The 24,049-nt window shown below is 38.0% G+C and overlaps 1 protein-coding gene across 2 annotated transcripts in view; it reads right to left on the bottom strand.

Annotated features, from left to right (window-relative positions):
* The window catches only part of MINDY3 (MINDY lysine 48 deubiquitinase 3), a 63,509-nt gene extending 39,824 nt beyond the window's left edge, over positions 1-23,685 (bottom strand). The window contains exons 1-8 of one of the 2 annotated variants that reach the window (XM_059818811.1): positions 23,586-23,685; positions 14,343-14,422; positions 12,127-12,184; positions 11,491-11,664; positions 7,662-7,713; positions 5,615-5,729; positions 5,116-5,189; positions 4,580-4,659 (exon numbers count right to left, since the gene is read on the bottom strand). In XM_059818811.1, the coding sequence (XP_059674794.1) occupies positions 4,580-4,659; positions 5,116-5,189; positions 5,615-5,729; positions 7,662-7,713; positions 11,491-11,664; positions 12,127-12,184; positions 14,343-14,422; positions 23,586-23,682 (730 nt within the window). In that variant the 5' untranslated portion in view covers positions 23,683-23,685. Of the gene's footprint in view, positions 1-4,579; positions 4,660-5,115; positions 5,190-5,614; positions 5,730-7,661; positions 7,714-11,490; positions 11,665-12,126; positions 12,185-14,342; positions 14,423-16,150; positions 16,216-23,585 lie in introns of those variants that run through there. The other variant, XM_059818812.1, reaches the window with a different exon arrangement.
* Positions 23,686-24,049: the final 364 nt, after the last annotated feature.

The raw sequence follows: 24,049 nt of genomic DNA, 5'->3' as shown, positions 1-24,049 counted from the left end.
AAACACCCTGGAAGAGATCTGATAACACCAAAGATCATCTAAGAAAATGAATATGTATGCCTCTTGTCAGAAGGTTACTTTCTCCTTTTTTTAAAGTACTTTTGAAAAGTACTCAAATTTCTACAAAGGGAGAAAACCGGAGCCTTTAAAAAAACCTCAGGCCCAGACTAATGATGGTTTTAAAATGTAACGCTATTGTCCCCAGCCGTATCAGAATACCGCCACCTAGTGACAACATGAAACACCACAAATTCTTGGCACTAATTAGAAAAAGCAACTACAGCATTATCTGTATTCATCTTAAATTGCTGCACTTCATGTACGAATGACAGTCTTTAAAAGAGGAGAAAAAAAAAATCTACCTTCCCATATCTTCCTACTGTGGATAACTGTGGTTAGAGAAGAGATTATAATAAGAAGAAAGGTTTAAAGGGGATTATGTAGATAGTTAAAGAAGAGGGATCATTTCACTGGTATTTGTACCAGTTGTGGCCAAGAACAACTCCAGTTAATAACTCCTGCCCTATTTGGAAAACGCTGTAAGAGTCAGAGCTCTGACCAGAATCTGCAGACTGGTAATTCCTCAAGTTTGTAATTCAGTATGTTCTTTGTCACTGATAAAATTACTGACAGTAAGTTTAAAATGGCTTTAAAATAATTTAAAAGATTTACTTATTAATTAAAATTTGCTTATCTAAACAGTTGAACAAGAGGTAAAGTGGCTTTACATATCTTCTGAATAAAAATGTAAGGCAAGTGCCATTCTGAAAATTCAATTTAGTACATATGTTTACTTATGATTATAGCATCACCTATCTAGCATTTTTCCTGTTCCTGCATTGCAGCTGAAACGTTTCACTGTTGCTTCATTGCTGCCCCTGCAAATACTCCACGAACCACATCACATCCATTGTTTCCTGCAGTTCTTTAGCACCATCTTTTCCGCATGCCCAGGGATACCTTTCCTGCCCCCCAGTTCCAGAAGTTCACCTACTGATTACACTTAATCACAGAAGTACCTGAAATCTCTTTCTGTTATGTTTATGCATGGAAAAATCAAGCAGCACCAGCAATCAGCTCTGTACAATACCAATGTCAAACCTTCCAACCCAACGACACCAAGCTGTGTGGTGCAGTTGACACGCTGGAAGGAAGGGATGCCATCCAGAGGGACCTTGACAGGATTGAGAGGCGGGCCCATGCAAACCTCATGAAGTTCAACAACGCCAAGTGCAAGGTCCTGCACATGGGTTGGGGCAATCCCAAGCACAAATACAGGTTGGGTGGAGAATGGATTGAGAACAGCCCTGAGGAGAAGGACTTTGGGGTGTTGGTTGACAAAAAGCTCAACATGAGCCAGCAGTGTGCGCTTGCAGCCCAGAAAGCCAACCATATCCTGGGCTGCAAGAAGTGTGACCAGCAGGTTGAGGGAGGTGATTCTCCCCCTCTACTCTGCTCTCGTGAGACCCCACCTGTAGTACTGCATCCAGCTCTGGGGCCCCCAATATAAGAAGGACATGGACCTGTTGGAGCGAGTCCAGAGGAGTGCCACAAAGATGACTGGAGGGCTGGAGCACCTCTCCTATGAGGACAGGCTGAGAGAGTTGGCGTTGGTCAGCCTGGAGAAGAGAAGGCTCCGGGGAGCCTTATAGCAGCCTTCCAGTACCTGAAGGGGGCCTCCAAGAAAGCTGGAGAGGGGTCTTTTACAAGGACATGTAGTGATAGGACAAGGGGTAATGGCTTTAAGCTGAAAGAGGGTAGATCTAGACTAGACCTGAGGAAGAAATTCTTCACCATGAGGGTGGTGAGGCACTGGAACAGGTTGCCCAGAGAAGTTGTGGATGCCCCAACCCTGGAAGTGTTCAAGGCCAAGTTGGACAAGGCTTTGAGCAGCATGGTCTAGTGGAAGGTGTCCCTGCCCATGGCAGGGGGGGTTGGAACTAGATCATCTTTAAGGTCCCTTCCAACCCAAACCATTCTATGATTCTATGAACTTGTAGTCGCTTGACCAGAGGAATTTAAGGCAAGTGACCAGTAACCAAACCAGAAAAACATACATTAAGCCAACTTCAGAAAATAGTCAGCAAGCATATTCAGTTCTTGTTATTCTGACACCTGCAACATTTCTATATGAGCAACTCATAGCATTGCCAGAAAGGAAGCTGAAGCCTACAGCCAAAGAGGTTCAAAATACAGGAGAAATGATTGAAAGAGAAAAGAAAAGATGACAAAAAGGATTGATAGATAAAGGAAATATGACAATGTATCCAAAGTTCAGTCTTGCCTAAGAAGCTGTGAACTGTTCTTTGTCTTTTTTGATAGACTACACAAATCACTTTGTAATTGATACTGATTATAGACTGAAGAAAGTGAATAAGCTAGTTTTGACTGTAATTATCCCAAGGACTTGAAGAAAATGGAAGGCTCCCAACAGTAGTTAAGTCCAATTACTCGACTGGTGAAAAACTAACAGGACACATAATACCAGATTCTTAAGATGTACTGAAGATTATTTTCTGCTCCTCCTCTCCCCCCCAAAAAAGACAGATGTTTCTATGGGAGTTCTGGTTCTGGATTTTTAGGGCAGAATTGATTGAGAACCTAAATGTGGAATATTACTGTGTGAAAAGAGAGTTCAGTATTCTCAGAAAAGAATAAAATTTCAGCTTGGATAACTAATGAATAAGGTCTACCAGAAAGATAATCTGAAAGACAAATGAGGGAATGAACTGCAAGATTTCAAAAAAAGATATATTAAATTGCAGAACAACAAATTATCCCAATGTAAAGGGAAGTTGCAAGAACAATTCAGATTGATCATAATCTAACAATACAGATTGATAAATCATAATCTAAAAATCAGAAAGAGAAAATTAAAATACTGAAGAGAACATATGGATAAAACCAGGAAGACTGCAAAAAATTTCAGTTAGAAAGGGGGGAAATAAATGACAACAATATTCTATACTTCAGCATGAATCAGTGTAGGAATTGACTCATAACACAAAAGAAAATGATACAAAGAAAATACAAGTATTCAAAGCCATCTTTGCTTTAATTTACAAAAAGGTAAATTACGTCATATACTCAAGAAGATTAACAATGAGATAATGGTGTCATCTGTAAAAAAAGAATAAAATTGGCTAAAAAACCTGTAAATAAGACAGATATGTTCAAGCTTGCAGATCCTAATGAAATTCATTATATAACACTTAAGTAGCTAGACAAAATAAGTCTCTGAACCATTAATTATTACCTTACATATCAAAGATAAAGGAGGTGTCAGGAGACTAGGAAAGGGAAAACAGGGTACTTACTCTAACAAAAACAACAAAAAAGCTAAAGGAAAAACCCAGGCGAAAGGATGATTTTAACCTCCAAAGGGTCTTGAAACAAATTAGTAATCAATTTGCATGCACTAGGAAGGACAGAAAAAAAAAAAAAGCTGCCAGTATAGGCTCATCAATAATAGACTACAATAATCCAATCATCTACACACCCTGGTAAGAAGTCTAAACATGGGTGAGAAGTGTTAGATAAAATATTCAAATAACATTCTGGTAAGTCTGATGCTGAAGTACAGCCTGTATGGAATCATAATCAAATGGAAGTCTAAAAAGTCTCAAAGGAAATCATTGTCAAACCAGTGCATTTCGATTAAGGTCTTGCATGGATTTGCCTTGAACCTCAGTTCAAGTCAGTACTTTCAGTGATGACTTAGATGATGGAAAATCCTTTTAAAAAAACATCCTGATGAACCTGAGACAGACTTTGTAGCAGTGGCAGAGAGGATGTGAACACTTTCAGAATCCAAAATGTTCCTGCTTTCAGATCATATTCTCTGTTTGTAAGATGAAATGCAAAAAAAACACAAAAGCCCCCTAATCTTCTTGGTGGCCCTCCACTGAACTCGCTCCACTATGTCAATGTCTTTTCTGTACTGGGGAGCCCAAAACTGGACACAGCACTCCAGAGGCAGTCCTACAAGTGCCAGATAGAGGGGAAAAAAACATCACTTCCCTACACTTGCTGGCTATCCTCCTCCTAATGTAGCCCAAGATGCAGCTGGCCTTCTTTGCCAGAAGGGCATACTGATGATTCATGTGCAACTCACTGCCCACAAGGACCTCAGGTCCTTATCTACAAGTCTGTTTCCTAGCCAGGCAGTGCTGCCCTGTGCTGTTCCATGTGCTTATTCCATCCCAGATGCAGGACTTCGGTGAATTTAATGAGGTTCCTGTCAATCCATTTCTCAAGCCTCATGTGGCTGCTCTGAATAGTGGCCCTGTCTCCAGTGTATTGACCAACCTTCCCTATTTGTAGAGACTGCACTCCCTTTCATCATTCAGGTCATCAGGTACCTTATAATTTCAACCTGTAGCTGGCAATTCTGTATTCACTGATACTAACACCAGAGATTCCGTACAAGTATGTTTTATTTCCGTTCAAGGTCTGCTTAAATCTAAGGACAGTAAACAAAGAGACTATCAAAACAGAAACAGAGCATATTGCACATCTGTAGGTCATCATCTCATAGTACGTAAAAATTATGAACAAGCATAAACTAGAATCAACTTACTCATTCCTGAACATTCTCTGTCTCCATCCCACACATTAGAAACAGCATGCCCCGTCAACAGGAGGTTAATCAAACTTTGACTATGTGACAGAAAGAAATAGACTATTAAAAGGGACATACGATTTATTTCTGAAAAAAATTGTTATGTCTAACAAACGAAAAAATTATTGTATTACCCAAACAGCTAAGCAGACATTCTTTAACTATATTCCTTTAATTAGCATGTATTTGTAGTTCAGCAACGCTAACGTGATCTCTTTCAACCAGCAACTTGATATAAAAATGTAGCCCTGAATTTGAGAATTATTCCTCTGAAAATTCAGCAATAACATAAGCATTTCCTCAGATCTGATGCACTAAACGGAGTAAGCAGTGAAAAGGTACACTATGTTAAGTGTTGCTTTTAGCTATTATAAAGTTATAATTGAATCTTTGTTGTAATGCCAATAGTTTCTAAACGAATGATCAGTTACTGAAACATAAAAATTAGCCCACTAATCTATTTTAAGTGGTAGCAACCATATTTTCCAGCTTACCTTCCATGACCGTAAACAGGATCTATCAATGGCTCAGTTGCATCTTCAATTTCATTTTTTATGTTTTCAATACCCTGCAGAAAAATTACAAACATTTTTGCTCTCTTAAGGAATGAATTGCAACATTTACAATAACAGAATGCAATAGTAAAACATTAGGAGGCTGATGTTCTTACATGAATTGATACCTGAACACACTTCTTTCTCTTGATAAGAGATGTTAGGGATATATAAGGAAGGATATTTCCAAAAACTGTAATTCTCCCAGATCCAAAAACAAAAAGAGAAAACAAAAAAAGACTGAGCTTTTCAAGTTTTTATGCTGGAAATGTACTGCAACATGAATGAAGATACCATTCCAGCCATTTATCTAGATTTGAGTTAGTTTATCAGTTTAGTGTTCACCCTTTACAGAAAAAGGGTTACATGATCAAACTTTCTCTTAACAAAGAAACAAAACAAAAACACACACACACAAAATATCTAACAACCCACAAACCTTTGTCAGTATTACAGAATACAGAAAGAGCAATACTCCAAATCTGTTTGTCCACACTGAATATTGATCCCAAACTGCATCCTTCAGTTCAGGGAAGCTTTTGAATGCTTGTTTGCTAGAGACAAAAAAAAAAACAGAAAAGGAGAATGTATTTAGATGAAGCATTAGAATAGCGTCACAAAGCACAAACAAGAGCTACTAATACCTAACATGAAAACATCCAAGTATAAGCTGAGTAAATCTGGAGTTACATACAGAATGACACAGCAGCTGTTCTGAAGTTACTATAACTGCCACAGAGTCATTAGTATTTACCCATCAGAAAAAGATAAATAATTCTGGAGGAATGTGCAAAAATGAACACAGTTTTTATATGCAAACACTAGCCATAAAATTACATACACTTGTGAAAGTGCTGGGTGGCTTGACCCAGTAATTCTACAAAACGCTGTTACTAAAATTATGAATAGACTGTATGTCACTAAAATAACGTTTGCATTATATAGTGTTCTGAAAGACATTCAGTCCATAAACAGTGGGGAAGAAAACCCTTCCACTTAACCAGGTAAGACTATCTTTCAGGCTTTCGAAGTAATTATTAGATTTCCCATGAGAATTTGATTTCACTAGACTCTAGCTTTGGAAAAAGCAAAATGTTCAAAACCATGAGTGGTACATTAACATCCGGGAAACTATCTGGTTGTATAACAGGGTTGCTGCCTGGATGATAAGGTAACACCAGGTGATCCCATGTTTAAAAAGAAAAAAAGTAAAATAAAAACAGAGGAAAGGAAGAGATCCATCAATATTCCAGTGAAGTAATACACTTTCTATTTCTTGGAATATTTAAAGCTAAATACTGTTTTTCAGAACACAAACATTATTTTTTATTGAGTAATTCAAACTCAATCACACTCTGCTTATCTTACACAAACTTAGGTATATTATTTTCTTTTTGATTTCTTGCACTTTGAGTAAGTCTTGTTTAAAAAAGAAACAAGCATCTGCAAAAATATATCCATAGATGGGTTTACTCTGGCTAACACTTGAGATTTTTAAACTACCTTTCATTATCAATAAAGTATATAAGGTATACAAGGTATGCAAGGCAAAGTCAGTTCTGAAATCCATCACTCAGCTCACTCTAAAGCCGTATGCCAGAGCATTCATTTCCAGTGAGAAAGACTGAGAAAAACTGAGGTGGGTACCACAAGTCCAAAGATCGAGGGGGTGAGTGGGAGGGAGGGGGAGGGCAGGAAATTAGTGTTTTGATCGGATAAGGTTACAAAAATTTTATATTCTCCTCTTTCTTCTTTCCTCATATGACAATGGGTTTAAAGAACAAACTATAATTACTGCTGATACAATAAGCAGTAGTTATTTCAGTTCTAATTAGCAACATTTTCCATCTCAAGTGGGTTTTGAAATTCTGTTGTTATTTATTTACTCTTTGGGGATCTATTTGTACGGCGATTACAACTGTTCACTATGAGAATAAAAGGCTTTACCTTTAAAGATAAACTCACTAGAACTGTAAGCTCTAGTGTAAGTAAGAGAACAGTGTTTAAAGTATGAAACAAAAATCACTCTTGTATATGAAACATCGTTATAAATGTTTCTTACGTTGTTTCAAATCAGGAAAAATACTAGATGACAATTTTTTTTCAGTACATATATCACAAGTATTTCAGATAGAATCACCTGTGAAGACTGTGTAGAAAAAATTGAGGATTAATATCTTTAACTTAAATGTGAATCTTAATCAGCTGTGTTCATATACTTGAAATGCACAAGTTAATTGGCCAATTTTGCACATTCCATCGCTCCAGTTTTATTTTAATGCCTAATGCTTATGCTCAAAATAATATTCCATTTTAAATGATAAAATGCGAAGAAAAACCACCAAAACCCCCAAACCAAAACTTGAAATCAAAGCTTAACCTGATGTGTAACACACAAGAAGTTCCTCAACATACCCCTTTCAGGGCTGTGAATATTAGTGTAACTTCAAAATATTGTATTTTAAATGTTCCAACATATTACTTACTGAATTAATGCATGAAATCGCTCAAAGCCAAGCTCTTCGACAGCCAAGGCAGCTATACACAAGAGACACTTTTCAGCACTACACATGGCAAAAAAATGACACAAGATACACACAGCAAGCTAGTATACTTTCAAGCTTTGATTATATTTTTAATCTTTAATTCTCCCTTGACATTTAAATTTTTTAACTGATTAGTATAAACTAATTTACCGCAACATTAAGATTCCACCATACAAATTAGTGAGAACATTTCTATTTGGACTAATCAATTTACTAAAGGCACAAAGCCACTGGAGCGTGTAGACTTGAAAATATTTGTCAAATACTAAGCTGTTGATTTTGTACAAAACGTGGCTGTCACAAGTCATCAAGCATATGCATACTATAGATATAATTTTGCAGGTCAACAAGAATTATTACTTCCTAGAAAAGCAAGCATGATTATTTGGACCATTTCATCAATGTAGGTAAGCTGTATTTTTTCTTCAAATACACATTTCTGTTACTGAAATTTTGCGGGTTTTTTTCCCTTTTAATGCTTATTTATTACAAACAAATTAGTAGAATTATTCTACACAGTGTTACACATCCTGTTTTTAAATAAATTCTCACTGGTTTAATAATGGATAAACAGCCTTTCAAATAAGTATCGCATCCAAGACAGAAAAAAAATACAGCATTAGTGTCTTCCCAAGTTCAACACAGGCTTTATACCTTTGTTCCCCTCACAATATTTCCAAACCAAGGAGATTAAATGAACTTTTAAAATCAAATTTTGTTTTACCAACAGCAAGTTATACTTGCCAGTTGTGTAATTATCAAATTCCATAGGCATTCAAATATTAAGACTGTAGCAGTCTTTAGTGCCCTCTATCTCCATAAGGACTTTATCTTCCTGCCAGTAGAATAATATACAAAACAGACAGATCCACTTACTGGTAAAGGCCACTTAATGCTGAATATTTAAATAATGTCTGATCATCTAGCTACTGAATTTGACTGCATACAATTCAATAAAGACCTGAAGCCATTAGGGCTAATACTACTAATCAGTTCTTCCCACAAGAATTCCAGAAAGGGCTTTTTATGCCCTTTCTGACTGTATTTTGAAAGATGTGCTTGATTTGACTACGTGCAAATGCAACTGATTCTCCAGCAATAGAATACTTTCACCTTCTACTTCAGAAATAAGGCAGAAGTAGCCTTAAGTCTTAGGTTTTGTCTTTTGAAAAACTACAAGGAATTGCTAAAATTAGGCTACCAAGAGCAAAACTAGACTTAAGAAAATGCATTTTTAAGACATTTTAAAAAAATATGAAACAATGACTCTAAATCGCAGAAGATGCCACAGGAACTAACCCTGCTCCAAGAACATATGTTTTTGTAAGCAGAAAGTTAAGAGGGACTAAATAATATAAAGCAACCTTTGAACCTGGGAACTTGCACTACTACAGCCAACGCATGGCCAACAACAAGTCACCGGTATACACCACAAAAGCAGGTGAAAAATGCTATTGCATTCAGTAAGTGCTCGAATCCACCTTTTGTTCACACAGCAGGATGACAGGCAATTTCATTCTGTTACTACAGAACAGAGTGAAACAATAAGAGAACTACTATTTGAAACAAAGGGAAAGAAGTAGAAAGCCTAAAGATAACTGTAGCTATACATAACCCAAACAAGGCTAAATAAAGACAGTGCTTAGTGGAGAGGAAAAGAACTAAGAACAATAGAACATGAGCTGTATGAGAAATACAATTGTATAGAAACTCTTTAAAATGATACTCTATCATGCTGTGTCTAATCATATTTCATGGTTTTCTTATAAATCTATTCCCATATTCAATTCCCAAATAGCAGTAGCCTGCCATGTGGAATTGTGTCTGTAATACTCCCGTGCACATAACTCATGTCTTAAGTCCTACCAACTATGACAATGCCTGTTTCTATTTTTATTGATGACAGCAACCAAGCAAGAAATAAATTTATTCCTTTGCACTAGCAGTAACAGAACTCTACATTATTAACAATAGCTTCTTCTCCACATCTTTGTCCCAAGCCTAACCACGCAAGAAGCTGGTCCATAGTTAAATAGCAGGACAGAAAAGAAAAAATCCTTAACAAACATATCTTAAATCAGGAAGTGTATTGCATTATACATATAAGGTAAATTACTGTTTGAACTGTAGAGTACATACAAAAGGTACATTCAGTGTCTAGCAGGGAATGTAGAATATGAACAACGAAAGCGATTAACATTGCTCTTGACTAAAGCAGACTGTTCATGGCAAATGTATCCTGCTCTTCCTAAGCACATTCCATGGTATTAAGGACAAGTCAGGCAGAACTTGTAGACTTGCACAGAAATATGAAAAATGTAGATATGTAATAGAATGGATTAATTCATTAAGTGTCAGTGTTGAGAATAATTATTAATAGAGTGTGGGTTTAAAAAGACTTTCTGCTGTACATTTTCTAAAGTTAAAAGTTCTTTAGAATAAGGCAATTATTAATAAACAGGACAGTAAAAGCCTATTGATAACTAGGTTCTGCTTAACTACTTCTTTGAAGGAAACTTTATAATATGAGCAAGAGCTTCAGAGACAACTGGAAAATCAAAACAGATTAGGAATTTCAGAGTTACAACTGCCTTATTATTATCTTGCAAAGGAAAACTTTTTTTTTAAAACAGAAAAGTTGTAGATACAACTTTCTTTATAATAATTTTCTTAACAAAAAAACCCCAAAAATGCTCACTTTGGAACTCATGCGGTGACCTTCTGTTCTTTCAATTAAGTAACATTTTAATTAGTATTGTTTAAGTCTTCTAAAGCACATGGAGCATTTGATAGAAGCAGATGAAGATGACTTGTAACACAAAGAGCTCCAGCACTACTAATTGCTATAGCTAGCTGCACATGTATAAATCTACTTGTACAATTCTTACTTTGTAGTTATGCCACAAACTGCTGAATAACATATTCCTTCCATCAAAAGATGGCACCTTTATAAGTATGTTCTCATGTGAAGAGTTTTTCATACTTCTTAAGGGACACATTCGGAACAAAAACTAAAAGAAAAAGAAGCTTATCTTTTAACACATTAGGTATCTCCTATTAAAAGATTAATAAATAAACATCTCAATGATCATGTGTGCACAGATAAATTTTCCGTGTCACTGGCTCCACAGCAGTTAGATATGACTGGATGCCGTATCAGTGCAACAGATGATGTTCACCAGATCCTTGGTGTCAGTAACTAATGAAGGAATCAAGACATTTGCAAAAAGCAGGTAACCAAAAAATTCTAACCTACAAAAAAATTCTGTTAATCTACTAGAAGGTGATTTGATTAAGCTGTTTGGTACTGCATAGAATCAAACAAAGGGAAAAAGGCTACTTCTCCATAACAAGGGATCCAGAATATTTTAGAACAGATAAAGCTTTGCAGAATTTCCTACAGAAGCTCTTCTGAAATAAAGCAAAACGTGACAAGTTGAAATATTCCTCCAGTGTTAGAAAGCATGTAGATTTTTCCAAATTAAAGACACATCAGGTCCCAATAAATTACAAAATAAAATTGAAAAGGTTACGGAAATTGCTCAAATTCAAGACAAACATGTATGTTAGAACTCCAGTGATAGATAGCACGTTCCTTTCAACAAAAAGGATCAATGCCTCTAATTACAACAGACAAAAATCCTTCCATTACTAATGGAATCACAAAGGCAAAAACCCCATCTGTGTAATAATAAAAAGTACTGGCCCCTCAAAAACAACGTTATACTTCACTAAGTGATGAGTAATTTAATACAGAAATACATCTTACAAGGTTGTTCCTCTTGACGACTAGATTCTGCAGGACTTTCAGAAATACTAGCAGTTTCTTCAGTTGTTTTTCCTCTTATCCACATAGCCAGAGAGTACGACTCAGAATTATCAGAGCAAGCCATTTCCAAAATATCACATAATGTATGACAGAGAAGGTTCTTCTGCTCCTCTTCTGAAAGATCAGAAACCTAGATAAGTTCAATTGCTGCTAATCAGTATCTTATATAATCTACTAGCATCTCTTTTATACATTAATGCTATCTAAATAATTGAGTTTATTACTTTTATCTTATCAATTATTAATGTTAATAGCTGTTCAACTATACTGGATCAAAGAATTATAAAGCTGTCTTTAGAAAAATGTGGTTTAATACGATTTCTAATCCATTCCCTTTCCTAATAATAGATTTCAATCAAATATTTGTAAAACACAGAAGTACTATGTACAGGCATAAGCCTCAGAAATGGGAGTTTACAGACATGTAGTATACATACTGTATGTCTCATAAAATGGCATGAGAGCACACTTAAACAAAAACAAAGTGTAAAATATTCTAAATTATTTGTACTAGGACATGCTTTACAAATAATAAAAATGGAAAAAATAAAGAGAAAAAAAAAGAGGTCTCAGTACCTGGACAGTCTCTCCAAGTAGACTTTTCGCCGGTAAAAAGCCTCTTCAAAAGGAATGCCTTTGTTATCAAAGCATAAAATAATATTAATATATAAGACAATACCAACTTTTACATTATGTCACAAGCTCTATACCAAAGCATTTCTGTATGTTATCAGAAGGGTTTCAAGCTGCTCATCGTTCAGTAAGAGACCCTGAGACTGCACTGTTTACTGATTTTTCCCATTCAAACTAACTGCAAAGGTGGCCTCATACCTACGTTCAACATTACTGAGTTTGAACCTCAGACACGCTTCAAATACACAGACTGCATATTTACATAAACATCTCCAGACTCACAAGACTGCAGTAATGGAGGCACAAATATTTTGCAATATAACTGATGAGTAGTACAAGACAAGTCCAGTCACTCAGACAAACGTTTAGTACTTGAAAAGCCCACCTATTTTAACCATTGCAGTCATAATTCACAGAACACATTAAAGAAAACCTATGCATGTCCATATCCCTGCTTTGTTTTCCATCAACACTAATGGTGCAATTAAAAAAAAAAAAAATATGCTCTAAGTTACAGAAAAGGAACAATGAAAGAACGAACTTTGGGAAGCAGACTCTTGATCTAATTACTCTATGAGATGCTGTTTCAGGTATTTGTAGCACCCTAAAAATAGCTGCTTCAATTTTCACTTCTTCCCTGACAGACTCACCCTGCTCTCCCATCACAGATCTTCCGCACACCTTTTTTAGTAATTCACAGCAGCACTAGGCACTGCAAGATCTGTTTGATCCCTTCCTCCTTCCCTAGCTGGAACTCAGCTCACTTTTAAACATGCTTTAAATACTTAACTTCAAGAAAGTTGAACTACATATAAATCTGGAAAAACACTGTCTATAAGAACATTTGATATGGTAAAGACTTGGCACTGCCTTTAAGGAGCTGGCTGGTCCTATTCTTTACTCTTGCCACTCCCTCCAAATAAAACCTTGTAATTCTAACATCAGAGACCAGACACTCTACATCTGGTTTTAAGACCACAGAACTAGGCAAAGCCACATTACAGAGTGCAATTCATAACAAAATATTTTTCTATTGATTGTTTACAACCTAAACAAGTGGTGCTCCTTCCTGTGGTATGAGTCTTTTGGTGGGCCCAGCATTTAGAGTGTCTTGAAGTAATCATAACAGAGATTTTAGGACTTTTACATTACACACACCAGAGACACAAACAATTCGATGATGTCAGTTTTCTGACTCGGATACCTTCCAGTTCATGATCAGATTAACTCTGCTACATGACTTTAATATGTCCCCTATCAGTGGACAAGGCCTCAACTCAGACCTAGACATACCCGCAGAATTTGATCTGTGTGTAAGAGGAGTCAAGAGCAGGTTACCAGAAAAAGGAATCTGGCCCATGACTCAATGTCTGCCTGTCTCTACAGGGTGCTCCTAAGAGAATGAAGAGCAGTCACAGATTAGACAAACTGCTCTAGCAGAATGGATCCAGCCTACAAGTCATATATGTACACAGCAGTTCAGAATTGCCCCAGAAACAGCATTTCAAAGTGTGTGCACATAGTCTACAAGATACAATGGAGTAAGAAAACAAAAAAAAAATCACAGTCACGGTTGGTTGAGTTTATCTGAAGCACAAATAAAATCCTAAGCACGTATCCTGAATAAAATATATTCACCTGACATACTTCAATTATTCTGCTAAGTAGGACTTTGAAAGTATAACATTTCTCCTTTTCTTACACAGCAAACCTTGTTAGGTTTGAAAATCGATTACTTCAAATATTTCTAATACAGTTTGCTAAAGCAGCTGTTGTGACACAGGTATTACTCTTCTTAAGGACAGGGAATTTGAGAGATAAGAAAGGATTAGGATTACATTTATATCTGATCTTTTACTTCTCCCCTTTATCCTGTATTCCCCACTTTAAAGTTACCTCTGCTTGGAATCAACCTGCTGTACTTCCTCAAACAAATCCACTTCTGCAAAATTATAGTTCAAAATCAGCCCATGTCTGCCTTTTTACTGAGTTTTTTGTCTCCTCCACACTATAATTATGAAATCAAAGCACAACTGATCTGCAATGTTCTAATATTTATTTTAGTTTCACATATATAGAGAAAAGAACAAATTTTGGGCTTACTAATTTTAACCCATTCCTATATTATTATATATAGGATGCATTTATATGCATCTTACCTGTACAGGTGCAATCACTGCACAAGGGCCACCTTCAAATTGCTCTAATGCAGTTGATTCAGATTCACTAAAGACAAATCCTGTCGAATGAAAAAAGACTATATTTAGTGAAATATGTAAACAAGCACCTGTTTATGTATACTCCTTCCCTAACAAATGACACCTGATTTATTCACCTTTAAAGATTAGATAAGTTTTCAAGATTTTTTTCCCCTGATAATGCAACAGAACGTGGTTAGACTATCTGAAGAAAAAAAGTCATGAATACAGGTGAGAGCACAGAAATGAATTATTTATCTCAGCAATGAAATCATGACCACAAAGGGCCAACAACAAAGGGTCAACGGTTTTAAACAAAAGGATTTTTAACAGTAAAACTGTCACTAGAGCACATGTGGCTGGATACTTAAACCATAGGTTTTATTTTATTATGGTTTATTTCTTATAAATCAATTAAAATTTGTTTGTAACTGATAATATTTTGTCACACATATGTAAAAAAAAAAATCATCTTTGGACCTTCACTGAACATGTGTAATACATTTCTATTCCCTATGAAGGGTATAGCATGCCTCCCACTGATCTCATTTTTGGCCTATCAGTGCTTCCTATTAAGACTGAAATATGCTGAGTAACTCAAATATTCACTTATAACCACTGAAGCGAGCCTCTTAATGGTGTTCTTTCACAGAAAATACACTATATTTACCGAGATGCAAGATTTCCCACTCCGTCTTTAATGTATTTGTATTTCAGAATTATCTTACAGCCACATAATAGAGCAAACGCTGGAGCAATTACTGCAAAATTGTTTACCACCTTGCCCTTAAACTTGTCTTCAAGATATGGTGATTCATAGCTTGCATTTCTCATAGATAAATGCATATACGTGGACAATTACCTTGATGAAGCTGACACACAGCAACTTACTCACAGTGAGTGATATTTTGCATTATTCTTTTAAGTGCTGGTAAGATTGTGCTGAAGTGACTCTAGTTCAATGTAATCTAGAAACCATGCAACTGCAGTCAGCAACTAACCAGCAAGCACAAACAAGCGGGTGCAGGGAGAAAGGGGATACACATGCATATTTTCGCAGCAGTGTCAGTCTCAGTGGAAAGAATATTCAATGCTTCTTTCCCACAATTTCTCCTTTTCCCAGTTCTGTATCATTACATGCCGCCATATCAAAAGCATCCCTAATCCCTGCATGTGAGTTTGAATTGGGGAAATGCATCCCTCCAGTGCAGACTTCCACACTACTGCATGACAGGTGCATCATCCCAAGCAGCACAAGAGAGGACTACCGCATGTTTTGTAGGCTGTATTTCATCACAGAAATTATAGTTGTTTAACAACAATGTGAAAATTTTTTTAAGATGGATCAATGTAGCCATAGTTCTTAAAAAAACGTGGTTTCCCCTGTATCTGACAGAAGGCTCCAGGTTTTTCTTTTTTAACTGAATGTGCAAATATGCATTATAAAGATGTATTTTATACCCAAAACCCAGATGCATGTCAAGCCTACGTACTTAGATCCGGCATCACCTCATGTAGCAATGAAGCTCCATTAATCCATACTTCAACCAAAGTTTGCACTAGTGTCATTTCACTCCCCTGTTAACATGCCCTAATAAGAAATATCACAAGTCCTTTAAACTTTCTGAATTAGTTTGTGCACGCTTATGATATTAAAAGGTAAGTCTTCCTCTACTTTGAAGCGTTACTGCATGCCATCAAAGCACACTGCAACAATAGGGTTTTTTCAGTTGTTTTAATGATTTAGCCACTGCAGAAAAACAACATACTTGGATGTGGTACCATTAAAACACACTTAAGAAATCTTGAATTTGTTTCACATTCTTCAGGCTTCTCATAGAAAGCATGAACTGTCTCAGCTTAACCCTGCCCTATTTTTCAAAATTGCTTCCTAAAAATAAAGAAAATCGAGTGTGATCCACCAGAGAGAATACAAATTTGAGATAGACAATGCAAAATTGATATTACACAGAATTTGACAGAATACAACCACAGGGAAAAAACACATATAATACCTAAAGGAACACTTAATTTCTTTTTACCTAAATGCTGCTTAATGCTTAATAAACATCAAGATTCTAAAAGTTGTTAAGCAAAAAAATGGGCTTCAGGGATTTTGGTCTTGCTCTCTTTTTTAAAACTTCTACAAAATCTGAAGTCAGCTCAGGTAAAATTTCAGAAAGCAGCACTCTGAAGTCCAGCTGGGTTCAAGTCTACCTCAGCCTGTAATTGCACCTACTTACCTTTTTTGCCCTCCACAATAATCACGTCTTGGGCAATCTCTATTATAAACACCCATAACCCCACACTCTTCCTTATGATTCGTAGGAATGGCCTGGCCACCCTTCAAGCTACCAACTACGACTAGCATCTCTGATCCAGACTAATTTCTACTTACTCTCACTCTTAACCACTCATATCTATCATACAGCTCTTTTCACTCAAGATAAAATTTCAAGAGCAAAATAGATGCAATGCAGCCAAAATAATCTTTTTTTTATTAATCTGCCTGTCTTTTAACCATGAGTATAATTATCATCATTTACCTATAAGAAACATAAAATAGTATAATTTCATACATCTTTCTTGACATTTATAACCCTAGTAAATGTTCCATTGACCCCATTTTTTCAACATCACTACTTCTCTACTGCTTTAACCTTTCTGTCTGGGGGGGGGGTGGGAACAGGGGGAAGTCGATCTAGATTACTGTTGGTAATCAGTGTATTGCCCAATATTCTGAGTTATGGTGACTATGATATTCCCAAATCTGTCTTTATACCCTTTGTTTATTATTAATCACACAAAACAAAGTTTTATTCTCCTTATTTCCCCAAAACTTAGCATTTACCAAGGCCCATGTTTCTTTTCTTATACCTATAACCTATACCTAGCTCTTCTACACAGAGTTTGCCAAAATGAATGTATGACTTAGTTACCTACTCTTGTCTTTCATCTAATACTCCACATCATGGTCCAAAGCACTACAAAAACCATTCATTCTTCTGTTACGACCACCCCATTATTTTCCTGCATCTTTTAATAATTTGCCTATTTCTAAAAAAAAATTTTTTTTTACACCCAAAACACTCTAGACATTAGTAACACGGTCATTTTACAAAGGATGCTGTACACCTTCAGTGTTTTCACTCTGTGGAAGAACCAATTCTAGCTGAATGAAAGAGATGAGGGGAGTAGCCAAAGAGCATGCAACATTAACCACATTAGAAAAAAACCCCTTGCTCTATTTCTGATCCAATCTAACTACCAAGATGCTACGCTATTCATCTTTTTTTGTTCTGTTCTCTGCTGAGCCGGCCTCTCACCTTCTCTTTTGGGATACAAGACCTGCCTGACAGAAACACTAGAATAATCCATTAAAGTTTACAACACATCTTAATGTTTCATCCTTTCTCTAGAACTGGGTGTACAATGAATATGAGCCAGCAGTGTGCCCAGGTGGCCAAGAAGGCCAACGGCATCCTGGCCTGTATCAGAAACAGTGTGGCCAGCAGGAGTAGGGAGGTGATCGTGCCCCTGTACTCGGCGCTGGTGAGGCCGCACCTCGAATCCCTTGTTCAGTTTTGGGCCCCTCACTACAAGAAGGATACTGAGCTGCTGGAGTGTGTCCAGAGAAGGGCGATGAAGCTGGTGAGGGGTCTGGAGCACAAGAAGTCTTGTGAGGAGCGGCTGAGGGAACTGGGGTTGTTCAGCCTGGAGAAGAGGAGGCTGAGGGGAGACCTTATTGCTCTCTACAATTACCTGAAAGGGGGTTGCAGAGAGATGGATGTTGGTCTCTTCTCCCAAGTGAGAAGTGATAGGACAAGAGGAAATGGCCTCAAGTTGCACCAGGGGAGGTTCAGGCTGGATATTAGGAAAAATTTCTTTCCTGAGAGAGTGGTGAAACACTGGAATAAGCTGCCCAGGGAAGTGGTGGAGTCACCATCCCTGGAAGTGTTCAAGGAACGTGTGGACGAGGCATTGCGGGACATGGTTTAGTGAGCATGGTGGTGTTGGGTTGATAGTTGGACTTGATGATCTTACAGGTCTTTTCCAACCTTCACGATTCTGTGATTCTATGATAGACACTTTTTGCGCATGGCTTTGAGTTTTCAAAGTGTATTTTTATAGTAAAATGAAACTTCTGAAATTTTCTGTGGGGAAAAAAAACCCAAACAAAAGAACATTTTCCCACACACAAAAAGAAAGAAGCGTTTACTACAGCAATACCGCAACAAAATTTCACTTAATGGGTTGTGGATAAAGAGCCAGGAAGTCCTGCAGGTGTTTGAGGAAAGTATCCAAATTACCTGGTAGGCTACCATTACATTGGGCAACAAGCTGCCAGAAAACAAGGTAAGATTCCAACACATCTGCCTTTTTTCACACCTTTGTAAAAACAAAACAGCTCTGTGAAACTTCTGAATTTTGACTGAAACTTCTGAATCTGTACACTGGTAAGAGCCTTTTATGTGAGTACTCCTCAAGACCTTTTATTTTCTTTAAGCTTGTCAGCTTTATCCACTGTAAAGAATGGACTCACTAGCACCATATCCTTTCTTAAAGAAAGGACAATGTCCTTTCAGATATTCCTTTTTGGGCCCAGGCAGCAGCAAAGAGTTTTAGGGTTCACTAATTATTTAGATAATTGTGTTACAGGGCATTTCAAATGCTTACTGCTCTATGTGTATTCCAACTACATTAGCCACCATGCCCATTAGCCAGAAAATACAATCTTAACAACTTAACTTAGATATTCACACCCCATTTTTTTACAGTGAACGGTATCTTACATTCTCCTTCCAGTTTAACAGTGCTGAAAGAGCTGTTACTTACACATAATGACACAGACAGTCCCTCAAAAAACTGTATTTCTGCCCCAAAGCCTAACTTTTTATTCAGCAAGCTTCACAAGAGGTTTTGCGTTCTTCAGAATGAATGAATTATTTTAAGACAACTCTGTATTATGGAAGTGTATGAAATAAACATTTAAATCTCATATACAATAGAAAGGGATTTGACAGTCTGTCTAAAACAGCAAGATGTGGTCTTTTGTCTGTAAAGAGAGTATCACTACCCCAAAACGAATATGCCACTCCAAGGGAGGAAAGAAGTAAAAAGTCTACCAGTATAAAATTGAGAACAGAAATTCTTCTCTAGAGAAGGCTTTTAAGTAGCTCTTCTCAGCAGCATGTTCCTGCTGTTTTTCCAAAAGCTACTGTAGTCTCACATTTAATAGTAGTATGGCTTGTGTTAGCAAGAAAGACGCCTTCCTACTGGCAGAATTAGCAACATGTACTTAAACTGAAGCAACATCATCTACTTAAACTGAAGCTCTAAGGCAGTAGTCATCAGTACTCTTTTGTTTGAAGACCTCGATATTTTTTCCACATGATGTGCAAATTCCTGGCAGCAGGTTTAGCTTCTAACTTCTTTCTTAATTTTTACAGATGCCTGAAAAGCAGTCCACAGCCCATCACCTGAAGACCACTCACCAAGGTTTACTTTGCTAAGTGTGACTGGCATCAGTAAAGCAGAAGCTTCAAAGCAGTTCCACCAAAAGATTTGAAGAGGCAATACTTACGGCAGACAAGCAGCAACAACTAGGTTTGGCCGAAATGGGCCAATAGGTGTAACTTCCTCCAGCTGTTTGCACAATCCACACTTGTCTATACCCTTACTGTAAATATTAAATTAAAAATGTTTTTCTTTTCTTCCTGATTAACTGTTTGCACTGAGTAATATGGAACTCAAAGAGATGGAAAGCAGACAAATGCAAATATTCCATAAATCATAGTCATCAAAACATTAAAAAAAAATTACATAGATACCAATGACTATTTCTCTCCCATCACCCAAATTAATTAAAAATTATTAAACCAAACTCAGCGGAACACTTTTCAAATTGCTTCTTCTATTTAAGACTTTGAAGAGTGGCAAGTGTATTCTTTTTGCTCAAAATGTATCTGCTTGTCTGGCAAAAATACAATTTCCTAGTAACCCTGACTTGATTGTGGTCTAACAATATTCCAGCTCCAATGACTTAAAAACGATACTACTGGATCGTATTACATCCTCAACCAAGGATGTAATGAAAGCCAATCTGGTGACATTTAAATGTACTAGACCAGAAACAGAGTTCTAGACATGTAAAAAAAGGAAACCTGGAAAGAATAGGGGAGAAAGAAAGGAAAGTTGTCAATGTCTCAACCTGGAAGAATATCCAGATAAAACAGACTTTTTTACATTGTACGTTATACATATATATGACAAGTGTAGTATTAATACCTTCACACTACGCTTTTGAAGTTAAATAATAGTTGTTTTGAAAAGACTGTCCCATATTGCTCTTTCCAAAGACCAGTGAGAAAACAGTTTAGGGAATTCTGAAAGGCTCAAACTTGCCAGACGTTCATTGTTGTGTACACCTGATGCCGCATGCCTTAGGGCTGATCTGAAGAGCAGCTTTAAGAATGGAATTTGTCTCATGGATCAATGAAGAAAATCACACCTAACATGTGTATGTTTCTTTAGGGTACAGTCCTCCTCCTAACTCCTTCCCAAGTCAACATAACTATGCCAGGAAACACCGAAGTGCAGATCAAGCTTTTGCACTACATTCCTCTGTGTCCACTTTGAGGATTCTAGTAAATGGGATTCACAAGGGTCAAACTGCAAATTCTGCTGCAATTATAAAGAAAAAAAAATCCATGAAAAAACAACACCAAAAAAACCCCAACTGCAACAACAGCTTTGCAGCCATGCCTTTGTTAACTCAGGAATCAAAACAATATATTTAAAGTTGCCAGTGCAGCAAACAGAGGGAATTACTGTCACTAACTTCAAACAGCATATCCACATTAGCTAGGTCAGTTCTGTTAACTGCCCCCAGATCAGTCTGTCTTCAGTTTTGACCAAACAAATATGATGGCTAGTGAGTTTGATGCATGACTCGGATTCCCGGAACATTGCTATCTTTACTGAGAAACTGACTGGTTTGAGTCTTACATTCCTCAACACCCTCCCTACTCTTTTCTTTCTAAATGTAAATTATAGTTCTCAACTTCCAAAGGGTTTGAGAAAGGATCAGACAACATTCCGAAAGTATCTGAAATAAATACCAGTGGTGGCACTACACTCTAAAAAAAAACCCAAACCATAAAAAAACCTGAACACCAAACTAGTTGTTTAAGCAAGCTTCATTTATACTTCTTTGATACTTTCTGCACATATAATGTGAAACAAGGGTCTATCTTTTAAACTTTGAAGTCTTTGGAAATAATAAAGCTTGATTTTTATGTTTGGTGTTTTTTTTTAAATCTTGATGAGTCAGTGTTGACAAGACTCCTTCTGCAGTAGGTAAATGGTGCAGAACTTTTTCAGCAACATAGAAACTGAAAGTTGCATAAATGCATTATGCTGCTACACAACGTAAGTGACTGAGACTGACTATTTTCATTCCCAGCAGAACTCCAAACTACACACTAACTTATTGTCAAGTGTTTTTACTACACAAAATTGATTATATTAAAGAGGATATGGAGAAGGAAAAAGACATACTACACAGTATAGTTACAGGACTTCCCCTAAAGACAGATAGGATATAATAGCTCCTTTCCAGGAACCACCAAGAACACGAGAGGCCTTTTCCATTAATCTTTCACAGGATCACAAGTGTGGGGGCATTACAACATATATTTCAATAAATTTCGGAACTGCTAAAATTTCATATACAAACAAAATATCTTGAAAATGTCAATTTCATTAACCTAACATTGCCAGTTAAAGAAGTAATTAAGCTTTTTAACACCAATTCTTTAGCAAAAACCTGTAGTGAAACAGCAACACTCTACTTAAGAGACATTTAGGAAAGTAATTTCAGTAAAAATAATCAATTCATTAGGAAAAGTAATAGCTTTACTAGGCCTGTTTAAATTCTAGAACTTAGAAGGAATTTAGCATTTTTCCCCAAAATATTTCTCACTGAATTATCTGAACAGAGATTAACCTAAGGAAAAAGACATGAGAGTCTGGTAATGCACTGTGTCCTGTGACAGGGGAGAAGCTGTGGAGCTCCCAAATCAACATCACACATGCATCTACTGAAACTACGCAAATGACAAAACTCATGTTAAAAAAAGAAAAGCAAGGAACAGAGAACACTGAGAACATCCTTTTGTTTCAGCCAACCTTACCCTGAGACCTGAATGCATTAATTTTTTTTTTAAAAATCTATAAATTCCACTATGATTTGTGAACTTTCTCCAGGAATTAGAGGTGGTTTTATTACAATCTTCATAACCATTACTAGAATTCTTCAACGCTCATAGTAAGTTATAGAGAAGGCTATTATTCCTTTTCTTCAGCCAGGACAGGGACACAGACTGATACCTTGTATGTAATTTTTCTCAGTACTACACCTTGCAATTGTAGTTTTGAAAGAATACCAGAAAGTCTCCATCAAAAAGAGACGATGTGTAGGTTGCATAATTTAAATATGGAAAAAACATCTTACAAATACCCCAGGTTCCATGGTTACTGTTGCTGTATCTCTTGCCACATCCTAAAGATGGTATACACCTGCTTCAATCGCCAAAGAACCAGCTTACAAAAAAATTTGGGGGTCTCTGTCCCAAGCCTGTCCCTGCTTTTGAGAAGTCTATTTGTGACTCCCATGTTCTTTGCAAAAAAAAAAAGGCAACTTATATTCATGTTTGCACGAGCTATGTAAAATAATGGTGCAAGATGCCGTTGAGATACATCTAAGAAATACATTCCCTTCCCTACTCTTTTAAGTTTCTGTCAAGATTTGTGGTAGAAGACGACGAAGCTGCAAAAAATACTATTTAGCAAGTGAAACTGCTGCATCATTTTTCCCGTGGGCCACACGCTGAGCTGCCGGTAGCACAGGAACACGAACGCAACCAACTACCGGTGTCCCCGTCCACAGACGCGCGGAGGGGCCCCTGCCCCACAGAGCGGCGCCCCCCTCCCCTCACAGACACACGGACACGGACAGACAGGCGCCGCGGAGCCCCGCGGGGGCGGCGGGGAGAGCTGTGGGCGTGTCCGGGCAGGTGGGCCGAGGACGGCGGGGCGGGCCGAGGGCCGAGGAAGGAGCCCCGGGGAAAGAGGCCGGGCAGGCACCGAGGCGGGGGAAGGGCCGGGCGGGGAGCGGAGCCGGGGCACGGCGCACGCAGGTACCTTGCGCCCAGCGGCAGAAGATGGTGTCGGCCAGCCCGCGGGGCCCGGCCTTCTTGCCCCACACCAGGTGGACAAGCTCCTGGCCCGCCTCGGACATGACGGGGCGGTGGCGGCCCTGGGGCCGGGCGGGCGAGGAGTCTCCAGGCGGCGGAGGCGGCTGTAGCAGCCGCTGCCCCTGCGCATGGGAGGGGCCGGGCCGGGCCGGGCCGGACCGCGCCGGGCGGGCGGGAGGGCGGGGCCGGGCGGGGCGCTCGCGCGGAGGGCGGGGCGTCGCCGGGCGCCTCGCGGAGCTGCGCATGCTTGATGGCCTCTTTTCCGCCTCCCCAGCAGGCCCTGGTGCTTCCGTGGGCGCAGCAAGCAGGGCGGTGGGGAGCTTGGCTCGCATCTCCTCCCTTCGGCTCGGCGGTTTGGCGGGCGGCGCACGCGCTGTTCCGTAGCTGCGCGCCGACCGTTGCTCCCCGAGG

This window comes from Gavia stellata, chromosome 6, assembly GCF_030936135.1.
Source record: "Gavia stellata isolate bGavSte3 chromosome 6, bGavSte3.hap2, whole genome shotgun sequence".
Classification (NCBI taxonomy): domain Eukaryota; kingdom Metazoa; phylum Chordata; class Aves; order Gaviiformes; family Gaviidae; genus Gavia; species Gavia stellata.
This window is presented reverse-complemented; position numbering and strand designations above follow the sequence as displayed.